At 46.0% G+C, this 13139-nt stretch overlaps 1 protein-coding gene across 3 annotated transcripts in view; it reads right to left on the reverse strand.

Moving 5' to 3' along the window:
- The window catches only part of LIN9 (lin-9 DREAM MuvB core complex component), a 64096-nt gene extending 52361 nt beyond the window's left edge, over positions 1 to 11735 (reverse strand). The window contains exon 1 of one of the 3 annotated variants that reach the window (XM_054022764.1): positions 11657 to 11735. In XM_054022764.1, coding sequence (XP_053878739.1) covers positions 11657 to 11735 — 79 coding nt within the window. The remainder of the gene's footprint in view (positions 1 to 11656) is intronic. The other 2 variants (XM_054022765.1, XM_054022766.1) reach the window with 2 other exon arrangements.
- Positions 11736 to 13139: the final 1404 nt, after the last annotated feature.

A 13139-nucleotide genomic window follows, 5' to 3' on the forward strand; every position in this document is an offset into this window, starting at 1 on the left:
GCATGGCAGTTCCTACATTCAGGATGGGGCTCATAGGCAGGTCCATTAGTACCGAAGTTAGCGATCTCAGATACCACATGCAGCACCAAGGTTCAGTTTCTAGGTCCAGTCTTTTGCTCTCAGCCCAGGGGATCACTTAAGAAGGCTAACAATGAAGATGATCTGTGAGCAACATTAATGGGCTCAGAAGGAAACTGCACCATCTTCTATGAAAGAAAGATCTAATGTGAGGTAGGGTCTTTGAGATTCTAAGACGCACACAAAGGACTTGCTTAAAACTACTTCTCCCCCATTCAAAGAGTACAGTTTTGATAGGTCAAAAGGAGGAGAAGGATAATCACTAAAACTGAACTAAGCAGGTTCATAAAGTGTAGCAAATGTGATTGAATACCAGTGATTGTGGAGGCTTTGACAAATTTTTCTGCCTATATCCATGTGAAACAAACTAGTGTATTTGAAGTTTAAATTAAGCCATTTCCACAGCTGGTCCTACATGTTTATTTAAAATAAAAATACTGATGAGTGCTTGTTTAAAAATAGTTTTGGGGGAACCCCCCCTAACCCTGACTAGGGGTATTCTATTTGCTACCCAAGATCCATAAACCTGGAAATCCTGGATGCCCCATCATCTCAGGCATTGGCACCCTAACATCAGGATTGTCTGGTTATGTGGACTTTCTCCTCAGGCCCTATGCTACCAGTACTCCCAGCTATCTTCGAGACACCACTGACTTCCTGAGGAAATCCATCGGTGATCTTCCAGAAAACACCATCCTGGGCACTATGGATGTAGAAGCCCTCTACACTAATATTCCACACAAAGATGGACTACAAGCTATCAGGAACAGTATCCCCGATAATGTCACAGCTAACCTGGTGGCTGAACTTTGTGACTTTGTCCTCACCCACAACTATTTCACATTTGGGGACAATATATACCTGCAAGTCAGCAGCACTACTATGGGTACCCGCATGGCCCCATAGTATGCCAACATTTTTATGGCTGACTTAGAACAACACTTCCTTAGCTCGTCCCCTAAAGCCCCTACTCTACTTGCGCTACATTGATGACATCTTCATCATCTGGACCCATGGAAAAGAAGCCCTTGAGGAATTCCACCATGATTTCAATAATTTCCATCTCACCATCAATCTCAGCCTAGGTCAATCCAAACAAGCGGTCCATTTCCTGGACACTACTGTGCTAATAAGCGATGGTCACATAAACACTACCCTAAACCGGAAACCTACTGACCGCTACACTTACCTACATGCCTCCAGCTTCCATCCAGGACACACCACAAGTTCCATTGTCTACAGCCAAGCTCTAAGATATAACCGCATTTGCTCCAATCCCTCAGACAGAGACAAGCACCTACAAGATCTCTATCAAGCATTCTTAAAACTACAATACCCACCTGCTGAAGTGAAAAAACAGATTGACAGAGTCAGATGAGTACCCAGAAGTTACCTCCTACAAGACAGGCCCAACAAAGAAAGTAACAGAACACCACTAGCTGTCACCTTCAGCCCCCAACTAAAACCTCTCCAGCTCATCATCAAAGACCTACAACCTATCCTGAAAGATGATCCCTCACTCTCACAGATCTTGGGAGACAGACCTGTCCTCACTTACAGACAACTCCCCAACCTAAAGCAAATACTCACCAGCAACCACATACCACTGAACAAAAACACTGATCCAGGAACCTATCCTTGTAACAAAGCCTGATGCCAACTCTGTCCACATATCTATTCAAGTGACATCATCACAGGATCTAATCACATCAGCCATACCATCAGGGGCTCGTTCACCTGCACATCTACCAATTTGATATATGCCATCATGCGCCAGCAATGCCCCTCTGCCATGTACATTGGCCAAATCGGACAGTCTCTACGCAAAAGAATTAATGGACACAAATCTGACATCAGGAATCATAATACTCAAAAACCAGTGGGAGAACACTTTAACCTGTCTGGTCATTCAATGACAGACCTGCGGGTGGCTATCTTACAACAGAAAAACTTCAAAAACAGACTCCAACGAGAGACTGCTGAGCTGAAATTGATATGCAAACTAGATACAATCAATTTAGGATTGAATAAGGACTGGGAATGGCTGAGCCATTACAAACATTGAATCTATCTCCCCTTGTAAGTATTCTCACACTTCTTATCAAACTGTCTGTACTGGGCTATCTTGATTATCAATTCAAAAGTTTTTTTTCCTCTTACTTAATTGGCCTCTCAGAGCTGGTAAGACAACTCCCACCTGTTCATGCTCTTTGTGTGTGTGTGTGTGTGTGTATATATATCTCCTCAATATATGTTCCATTCTATATGCATCCAAAGAAGTGGGCTGTAGCCCACGAAAGCTTATGCTCTAATAAATTTGTTAGTCTCTAAGGCCTGGGCTACACTTACCAGCTAGTTCGACGGCTGGAAATCGAAGTTCTGGGTTCGACTTATCGCGTCTAGTCTGGACGCGATAAGTCGAACCCGGAAGTGCTTGCCGTCGACTGCGGTACTCCAGCTCGGCGAGAGGAGTACCGCGGAGTCGACGGGGGAGCCTGCCTGCCGAGTGTGGACCAAGGTAAGTTCGAACTAAGGTACTTCGACTTCAGCTACGTTATTCACGTAGCTGAAGTTGCGTACCTTAGTTCGAATTAGGGGGGTAGTGTAGACCAAGCCTTAGGTGCCACAAGTACTCCTGTTCTTTTTCCCCTACTGTTTTAAACTCTCTATCATTTGTAATATCCAATTGAGACTCTGATAATAAACTTTTTAATATCTACAGCTTTTGTTCTTCCTTGTTAGCAAACCTAGATAACATGCATGCACAATCCAAAAGGGGGACTATAGGATTCAGATGAGGGACAACAGGATACAAAGCCTTTCCCCTCTAGGTTGCTATCCTGTTTGAATCCAGCCATGACCAGCAGTGACATTACAACTTTCAAATAAGTTTGTAATCAATGTCATGGTTGACTTTAGATTTTTTTTGTCCACATACAAAATGGGAATACTCTAGGAGTAACCAGGATAACTCTGAGAGTTTCATTCCTGCAAGTGGCCTCAGACGGACCTCTTCCTGCATCAGAGATGGGCTCCCCTAATCACATCAATGCAACTAGTTTGGCTTGTCCTTTCTCCCTGTTCGCTGTGCTGGAGGATAAACCAAAGTGCATTGTTCAGTGTACCGTTGGTGTCGCTCTGTTAGTATGTCCTCCAAGTCCTATGCCCTAGTGATGAAAGGTGGGATAGCTGTCCTGATTTTCCCAGAATGCATGGATACAAACACAGACAGCATGGCAGCTATGCACATGCAAACAGGGTTGATACAGTTGTCTTGTTCATGTACACTGCTTTTCACAAAACTCAACCGTGTGTGTTATAAGCAGGTCAAAGAAAGATTTAGAAAAACATGGTTGTGCTTGTACCGTAGACAGAGGCAAAATTTATTACAATTTGATAGCTGGAAAGTAATCTGTAGCTAGGTGGTGTCAGTGGTATATACTACTGATGGCCATTTCTTCAAACAACCATCACAGTCAATACCAATTATAACCACTTTTGGCTAGCCTCAGTAGAGATACCAAGCCTGAATAGACCTGGAAACTGAACTATGATCTCACCCAGAAGTGGCTGAGGAACATGGATGCTGTAATGCTGCTATCGGTGGTATACCTAGGGTGACCAGATTAGTAGTATAAAATATCGGGACGGGGTTGAGCAAAAAAAAGGTGGGGGGCGGAGCAAAAAAAGTTTTAAAGGGGCCTGGGGCGTTAGCAGGCCCCGGCCCCCGCGCGCTGCCCTCCCCGCGGAGCCTCCCGCCCCCCGGCCCGCCATGGGCATATGCGGGGCGCGGTGGGTCCGGGCAGGGGCAGCGCGGAGCGGGCAGGAGCCGGGTGGGCGGCAGGGGCCGAATCCCCGCTGCTGCCAGGGAGCCCCGCGCCTCTCCCGCCCGCTCGCGGCTGTGGCTCCTTCCCAGCGGGACGCGCCTCCCGCTGCCCCGGCCACATGCGGCGTGCATCCCCTGCGCCTAGTCTCCCTCCCGCCGCATGTGTGTGGGGCAGGCCGGGGGGCGCGTCCCGCTGGGAAGGAGCCGCAGCCGCGAGCGGGAGGGAGAGGCACGGGGCTCCCTGGCAGCAGCAGGGATACGGCCCACGCCCCTGCGCCGTCCACATGGCCCCTGCCCGCTCCACGCTGCCCCCGACCGGACCCACCGCTCTGCCCCGCGGGCTGCAGGGCTGGAGCAGCCTCCACGCTGCGCTCCCGGCCCCGTGTGCAGCGGCCCGGGCAGGAGCCCTCTGGTACGGCGGGGGGGTTCACAGCTAAGCCCCCCTTTGCCCGCCCGGTGCCCAGGTGCCAGAGCTGACTCACCAGCTCCAGGATCCAGGCACCGCCGCCACCCCCTCCCTCCAGGCTTCCGCCGCCATGCTGCAAGCCTAGGAGGGAGGAAGAATGCTGCGTGGTTGGGGGAAGAGGCGGGGCCAGGGTGGGGATTTGGGGAGGGAGCCAATGGGGGAAGGAGGGGGCAGAGCCGGGGCGAGGGGGGCGCGAGCGCCAGAGCGGAGGGCAAAATTTCTTTTTTGTCCAGTGTCCCGACCAAACATTGGTCGGGACGCGGGACAAAGAAGCAAATATCGGGACAGTCCCGATAAAATCGGGACGTCGGGTCACCCTAGGTATACCTATATGGAGGATGAATAAGACTGTCACACCACCATACTTAAAAAGCAATACATTCATTGTGAAAAAAACAGAAGCTGACAGTACACAACTTCCTTGCTTATGCATCACACTATAGAAATGCCATCAGAACTATTCACAGCTCTGGGAACAGCCTGCTATGTTGCGGCTGCTACTCAAAGTCAGAAGAGCAAGCAACAACTGCATTAAAACAAGTTTTACGTAGGCTTTTCAAATATAATATTTTTTAAAATTATTTGACAGAGGTGTGGTGGATCAAACAAATATTTATGTAGAGTCTGAACATTCCCAATCATATTAAACAATGTTTACATAGATAAAATTTTAATCAAATATTAATACTAGCATGTAAGGGATTGTAAGTGTCTTCCTAAAAACTGTTTACTAAATATATTTACATGTTTACTGAAAGAAAACTACTTGGAACCACACCCCAACATTGTCTTAAATTTTCCTAAATAAACTACACAATTTTAGAAGCTGAATATTGTAAAATTTTATTTATTTTTGTAGTACTTGTCCTCTTGGTAGCAATGCCTCATACTTTCTGGTAGCATAAAATTGTTTTTCCCCCCCCATGAACTCCCACAGTTTCCAGCCAAGAGACTGCAACATTGGCTCAAGAACCCCAGTAATAAAAGAACACCTGATTCACTCAGCCTCAAGTATATGTATACAGTATTCTACAAATTAGACTGACTGGCCTAGCAGCATAAGACAAGAGGTGTAGCAATCATACTAAAGAGTACAGCTATTTTTAATCTTACTTCTCAAAAGGGTAGAAATTGATGCTACGTTCAGAACTTCAAAATCATCAACCATTTATCTCAGAGTTCCAAAATTACCAGGATATAAAATGAAAACAAATGCATTCATTGTGACGTTATTGATATAATCGGGGACCATATAGATCATTGTTGCAACTAAGGTCCTGTAGCGGCACCCAAATCTTGTATAAAGGGGGTCAAATGAGGTGTCTAAGAAAAGGTTATGGTTTGTGGATTATAATTATGCTGTCTATATGTGTGCATCAATTTTGTCATTGAAGTTATGAATATTGGCTCTATACTGTCTGTATTTCAAACTTATGCTATGCTTCTGGGTGACATCCCAGACAAGCTGGTGTTAGCTCTGCCTAGCCTGCTTGACGGCCCATTAAGGACCATCAGCTATACAATGAACCTATTGAGAGAAGACAGATACGCCTTGTAACTCAGCAAAGTAGGCAGGAACTGGCCCATGTGACTCCAGACTCCATTTTGCTGTAATTTTCCACAGTGAGAACAAAAAGGTGTTCTTACACCTGGAAAAGCCTATATAAGGCTGATGCCTCATCTCCATCTTGTCTTCAATCCTGCTTCTTACCTCTGGAGGGACTTCGCTACAACAGAACCTCTACACCAAGGACTGATGACCCATCCCAGCTGGGGATGTATTCCAGAGACTTGATTTGAACCTGCAGTTTATTCTATCTCTGCTGCAAGCCTGAACCAAGAACTTTGCCATTACTATATGTAATTGATCCCATTTAACCAATTTTAACTCATCTATATCTTTTTTCTTTTATGAATAAACCTTTAGATTATAAAGGATTGGCAACAGCGTGATTTATGGGTAAGATCTGATTTGTATATTGACCTGCGTCTGGGGCTTGGTCCTGTGGGATCACGAAAACCCTTTTTTTTTATTGGGGTATTGGTTTTCATGACCATTTGTCCCCATAACGAGTGGCACTGGTGGTGATACTGGGAAACTGGAGTGTTTAAGAGAATTGCTTGTGTGACTTGTGGTTAGCCAGTGGGGTGAGACCGAAGTCCTCTTAGTCTGGCTGGTTTGGTTTGCCTTAGAGGCGGAAAAACCCTAGCCTTGGGCTGTAACTGTCCCGTTTTTAGCAATTTGTCCTGAATTGGCACTCTCAGTTGGGTCCCACCAGAGCTGCATTGTCACATTCATTTAGAACAATTATCACAATCATTCCCTCGGTAGCAGCCATACTATGCGCACAATGCAGTCTTAAATATACAAATCCAATGACTACTATGCCTGAAATACTTTTACTGCTACAGATCAGAATCTATAGGGAAATATAATCAAGGCCTTTGTATTCTGTGATTCTTCAGCTATAAGATCTGCCATTGACTCTACCTCATCACAGAAATGTGCGCCACAGTCTCAGTTTTCATTTAAAAAATGATTCTAGCTCTCCCAGCTGTGAAGCCTTGAAAATATTAAATGAGTATCAACTGCTGCATTGTTGTCTTCCTGAGTCTGCAGACAGTCTGAACCAATGAATCAGAGGTGTGAATTTCCCTATGTTAATTTCAATGAAATATTAAATCTGAAACCTGAAGATAATAGTTTAACTACTTCACTGATGATAATTCTAGCAGAAGCATACACCTAGTGTGTTCAACCTACAATTTCAAACTGCCCCCACCCACGTATCTCCAGCTGTTAGGAGTCCCAAATGTTTCCTGCCCAGTTACCCCAGCCCCTGACAAATTCTAGAATGCAATTAGGCATTGTCAAGATAAAAATCTTTGGCATATTAAAAACTGAAAAATGTCAGGATAGTGTATAATAAACTGAACTTATCAAATAAATAACAGGGTTACCAGCTGTATTCAATGCCACATTTAAATTGATTAAAAAAACTTCCATAAAACAAAAAAAAAATGAAGCTGCTGCACAATTTCTCATCTAGTGCAAAAAACAGTAATCATGAAGTAGAATTTAGGTCCATCTTGCCATAGAGAACAAGGGGTTTAACTACAACCTATTTTATATGAAAATTCTGAAAAAAAGCTAACAAAATGTAACGTTCCTGAAAATCCACTTGGGTTAGTGGGCTGTGCAGAAGATGGAAAGCATGGGGGTCTTATATTCTACTCCCATCTGACACTGACTGTGTAATCCTTTGCACTGTTATAGCAATTTACAATATTTTGTAGATACTGTTACTTCCATTTTACAGATTGAGAATCTGAAGCTCAGAAAGGTTAAGTGACATATCCAAAGTTATATAGAAAATCAGTGTCAGAACCAGGACTCTTAACATTAGTCTCTTCACCTCCACTCTCATACTTAATTCACAAACAAAAACTATGTTTAGTAACACTTAAAGTGACACCCCAGCCAACAAAATCCAAAGAACATAGAAAGAGGTAGTTAAGAAAAAAGCCTCCTGAATTTCTTGCTATCTTCATATTGTCTACAACTCTGTCAATAACACATTTTAACACTCCATAAAGCTTTCACTTCCATCTTCAACAGATACGGAAAAGCAATACATATCCCAGCTTCAAACTTCCACTCTAACCCAAACTTTAATTGTGACCTCAGCACTATTAATAATACCAAGCTCTTACATAAAGCATATTAACTTGCCAAATATGTGGATTGTGCAACAGTCAGATGTGCCAATCTAGTCACATAAAATATACACCAATATGCCACATTGCCAATAAGGTTTGTGCAAGTTTGATGAAGTTGAGGTACATATTGTTTTTCAGTTTATGTTGGAGATGGAAGTGAAAATATTATGAAGTGTTAAAACGTGTTATTGACAGTGTTGTAGGCAATATAAAGGTGGCAAGGAATACAGGAATCCCTTAATTTATTTTCAAACTTTTAAGGTTTTGGATGAATGGTGTGTGTATGGATGCAACCTTAACTGTCTACTAAAAGCAGTTTTTATTTGTGTTAGTTTCCTAGGTGGTTTTTTGTTTTTTATTAAAACACATCAGTGAATAGCTCCCAAGGGTCAGGGAGAAGGGGAGCTATACCTTGCCTGGGAATCAGAAGGAGAAACTGCACTGCACAACCCTTCGTAACCGCGATGACCCTTCTGAAGGGTGTGGGAGACTGTAATGAGCCTTAGAAAGTTCTGTATCTCTTATAATCATTTTATGCCTGTTAAAAAAGTGAAGTATGCCAAGAGCAAACCACCATAGTTAGTAGTGGCTACAAAACCAAACAGCTGGAGGGAACCTTTATGAAGGAGTTTGTACCACTGCCTACTCCTTGAAACATACTTCAGCCTCTCATGGACTTCTGGAAATTAGATACGTCTGGGAGCTCCAGCAGGTCTGCCTATTGTGCTTCCCCCTCCCCTCAGTCCTCCAACCTTAAAACTATAAAGCATAATTCTCCGTCTTCAAACCTGCCAATATGTGACAGCCACCACCTTGGCTGACACCAGAGATTAACCAAAGATTTCCAGAGCTACAGGGATGAGTTTTTACAGCTTGTGCTAAATAGCCATGCTTTCAAGTTGGGAGCTGTCATAGGCTCTAACCCTATGTGAATCAGATACAAATGGCAGATGTCTGTCTGTCTGTCTCTCACACACACACTCCAGAGAAAATAATAAAAAAAAAACCCCAACAATGATAAGTACATAAAAAGATTTCTGGGTCATTCAGAAGTGTCTGGCGGTTTGGATTTGGCCTACAGTCCGCCTATTGACTACCCCTGGGTTAAATAAACAAAATGTGTGACATGACTGAAATATGAAACATGTATTTTGGCAATTTACACTCTAATTTACAGGGCAAAATCAGTTTTAAAGAGGTCTTCTTAATGTGTGAATTACACACAACCACGCCATCCTCTCACACAGTTGAGCAGCAGGATTTGAATGCCGTGACCTTCAGATCCTCAGCTCAGAACTTTAATATTTCAGTTATTGGAGTAATTACCAGCTGGCAGAGGAGTGTGGTTTATATTGGTTAGAAATAGGATAAGCAAAGTTGGAACAGTTGGTCAGAAAGGCAATGTGGTATAGTAGATATGACTGAGGTTTGCCATGTTGGAGATGTGGGTTCCATTCCTGACTGTCTGTAGTATCCTTGCATAAGCTGTATCTTTTCAGATAGGGGAACTAGAATTTAGGGGAACAATGTATTGAAGGTGAGGCCATAGATTTCTACAGTTGCATTATAATATTTTTATATTGTTTTCTGTCCCAGGGGTTCTCAATCTGGAGGTCATGAACACCCTCCTTTTCTTCTGGCTAACTGGGATGAGGGTCCCAAACTTTTTCTGCTGTAACAAAGGGTTCCCATAGGGAAAAGGATGAAAACCATTGCTTTGTCCTTGTTTTAATCTAATCTAAATTTTTGCTTATTTGGTTGAGCATCACTGTGCATCAGTTTTCATCAGTCTGTTCTAAATGAAACCATTTAGGATTGTCCCTTGCATTCTTACAGTTCATTTAGAACCCACTAGCGTGTACAAGTAGTTCAAATGGTTATTTCCGATTTACATTCCTTGTACTTCTCTACACTGACTTAATCTGCCAGCCTGTTGTCCAAATGCTTCTTTGCAATCTCTATCCTCCCACTACCTTTCTGCTTCTGAGATATATAAACAAGAAATTCTTTAAGTCTTTGATTTGTGCTTCAAATTCTCAAATAGCCCTCCTAGTTTCAAATGTATGCTTTATGTGCTGTATCATATGCTCCTTTTTAATGGATACACTTTGCAGAGACTTACATGTTTTATAGAATAAACTCTTGTGCCTTTTCAATTAGCCCTACCATTTTTCTGTGCCTTCCTGCTTCCTTTCTTCAGTGTCTATTTGTATATCTATGCATAGTATGCATGTCTGTATGTATATAGTTTGCACAACTCCCACGAATGAGCATACATCTCTATTTTCTGTACCTGTAGTTTTGTTCGTCCACAATCTGTATATGCAGTGGATTTGTGTCTCTATATCCTGGGACCAATGTGGTTACAATATGGGGGGAGGTAATATCGCTTACTTTTGTTGATGAAAGAGACAAGCTTTCAGGCTAACAAAGCGCTCTTCTTCAGAGTAACAGAGCTCTTCTTACCAACACAAGTTGGTACAATAAAAGATATTACCTCACACACCTTATGAGGTATTACCTCACATGCAGCAAGTCTGAGACAGTGTACAGCATGCGTATCAACCTCTCTGTATGTTCATTTGTATCCACATATACAGTGCATGCCTGTGTCTTTGTATATAATGTAAGCATGCGTGCCTTCATATCCCCATCTATTATGTTTAGTTTGCATCTGTCCCCACATGCAGTGTGTGTCACCGTGCAGCATCTGTGTATCCCTGTTCTTGGCATGGCCCTGATGAAGTTTACATGACTCCCTGACCCCCATTTCCCTGGTACCTCTGTCAGACAGCGTTTAGTGTATGTGTGTGTGTGTGCGCCTTTGCTGCCGCCCGCCCCCCATCTCCCTGGGTCATTTTAGTGCTCCCCCCATACAATATACATGTCATTATGTCCCACCCACAAGTCTCCCAAGAGGCAGTGCACTTCCTTGTGTCACCCTCTCCCCAAGTGCACTATTAGTCCCTCCCAAGATACAGGGCACAGCAATGGTCCGTTCAATGCAGTGCACTAATTGTGCCCCCCGTGCAAAGTGCGCCCCCTTCTGCCTGGGCCGAGTCCCATCCCCTCAGTGCAGCCTCCTGCCCCAGGCGCTGAGCACCCCCGTCCAGGAGCAGCTTCCCGTGCCCGGGGCAGTATCGGTGCTCGCAGCTCTACGGCGCGTCCCTATCTGTTGACAGGCAGCGCCCTGGCCCGGGTGCGGCCCGTCTGTGGTCCGGGTGCGGCCGTGGCCCCGGCCTGTCAGGCTGCGCCCGAACTCGGGGTGCAGGTCCCCTCCCGCCGGAGGGGAGGGGCAGGAACCCGGGGGTCGCCCTGCCTCGCTCCCTGGGCGGCCCCTCCCGCCTGCACGGGGCAGGGGGTGGCGGGACGGGGGGGGCCGGGCCGGTTCCAGAGGAAGAGGAGGAGACTCGGGCTCCGGCCCCGCGCAGCGCCCGCAGCAGGCGGGCCCGGCCCGGGGCAGGCGGCCAGACGGGGGCGGGCTGAGCCCCGGAGCGGCTGTGCCCCGCGGGGCGGGGAAGGGGGACACCGGGCCGGGCGGGGAGCGGGCGCGGGTTGTTACTCACTCTCGTCGGGCAGCTGATCCAGCTCCGCCATCTTGAACGAGCCGCGCCGCTTTTTCAAAGGCTGCCTCTCGCGGTGCATTGTGGGGAGGGGTCTGGGCAGTGCGCGAGGCGGCGCTGCCGGCCGGCCCGGGCTGCTCGAACGCTGCGAGAAGCGCTCGTGCCGCCGGCCCGGCCGGCCGGGCTGCTGCAGCGGCGGAGGCGGCGAGCGGGCGAGACAAGAGGGCTGGGCTCGGGGAGCAGCGAAGCCGGCTACGGCAGCCCCGGGGTCTCCTGCTTCCAGGCAGCGTGCACCGCTCTCAGCCTGAGCGCGTCACTGCAGCTGCAGAGCTCTGCTACATGTCTCCTCTGCGCCCCTATTATCGGTAAGCACCTTCCCGCTCCCCCCGCTTAACAATTTGCTGGGGTCTGTCCCCCCAACCACGCCGTTTTATTGTAGAGGGAGGCTGCCTTGGAGCCGGGCACCCTGAATTTAGCTGCTTTTCATACTGTTATCCCCAAAGAACCACACAGGGCTGCAGGAGGTGGGGCATGAGAATATAGTATTCTATAGTATTGCAAATTCTTTTTATGAAAGGGGCCCCTGAAATTGCTTTGCCCCAGGGCCCCTGAATCCTCTGGGCAGCCCTGGAATCACGGTCCTGTTCTGAGCATCCCTAGTTTTACAAATAAGGCTCCCTCCCTCCTCTCTAAACTGTCCCCCTCCCCCTAGCAAGCCATTGACATGAGGCTATCAAGTGATGCTGTCCCCCTCTATTACCTGGCACTGCAGGGGCAATCAAAGCAATTTAGTTTTTAGATGAGTGGCCCTACAGTGCTAGCCTAATGGTGCATCTAGGACAGCAGTTTTCAAACTTCATTGCACCATGACCCCCCCTTCACAACAAAATTACTACATGACCCAGGGGAGTAGAGCCAGAGCCCAAGCCCCACCACCCTGAGTGAGGGTGTTGCTCGGGCTTCAGCTTCAGTCCTGGCTCCCAGCAAGTCTAATGGTGGCCCTGGGGGCCGCATTGAAATGGGGTTTTGGTCATTCAGTGACAGACCTGCGGGTGGCTATATTACAACAGAAAAACTTCAAAAACAGACTCCAAAGAGAGACTGCTGAGCTAGAATTGATATGCCAACTAGACACAATCAACTCCGGTTTGAATAAGGACTGGGAATGGCTGAGCCATTACAAACATTGACTCTCTCTCCCCTTGTAAGTACTCTCACACTTATTATCAAACTGTCTGTACTGGGCTAGCTTGATTATCACTTCAAAAGTTTTTTTTCTCTTAATTAATTGGCCTCTCAGAGTTGGTAAGACAACTCCCACCTGTTTATGCTCTCTGTATGTGTGTATATATATCTCCTCAATATATGTTCCATTCTATATGCATCCGAAGAAGTGGGCTGTAGTCCACGAAAGCTTATGCTCTAATAAATTTGTTAGTCTCTAAGGTGCCACAAGTACTCCTGTTCTTCTTTTTGACCCATTTTG

This window comes from Malaclemys terrapin, chromosome 3 (assembly GCF_027887155.1).
Source record: "Malaclemys terrapin pileata isolate rMalTer1 chromosome 3, rMalTer1.hap1, whole genome shotgun sequence".
Classification (NCBI taxonomy): Eukaryota; Metazoa; Chordata; order Testudines; family Emydidae; genus Malaclemys; species Malaclemys terrapin.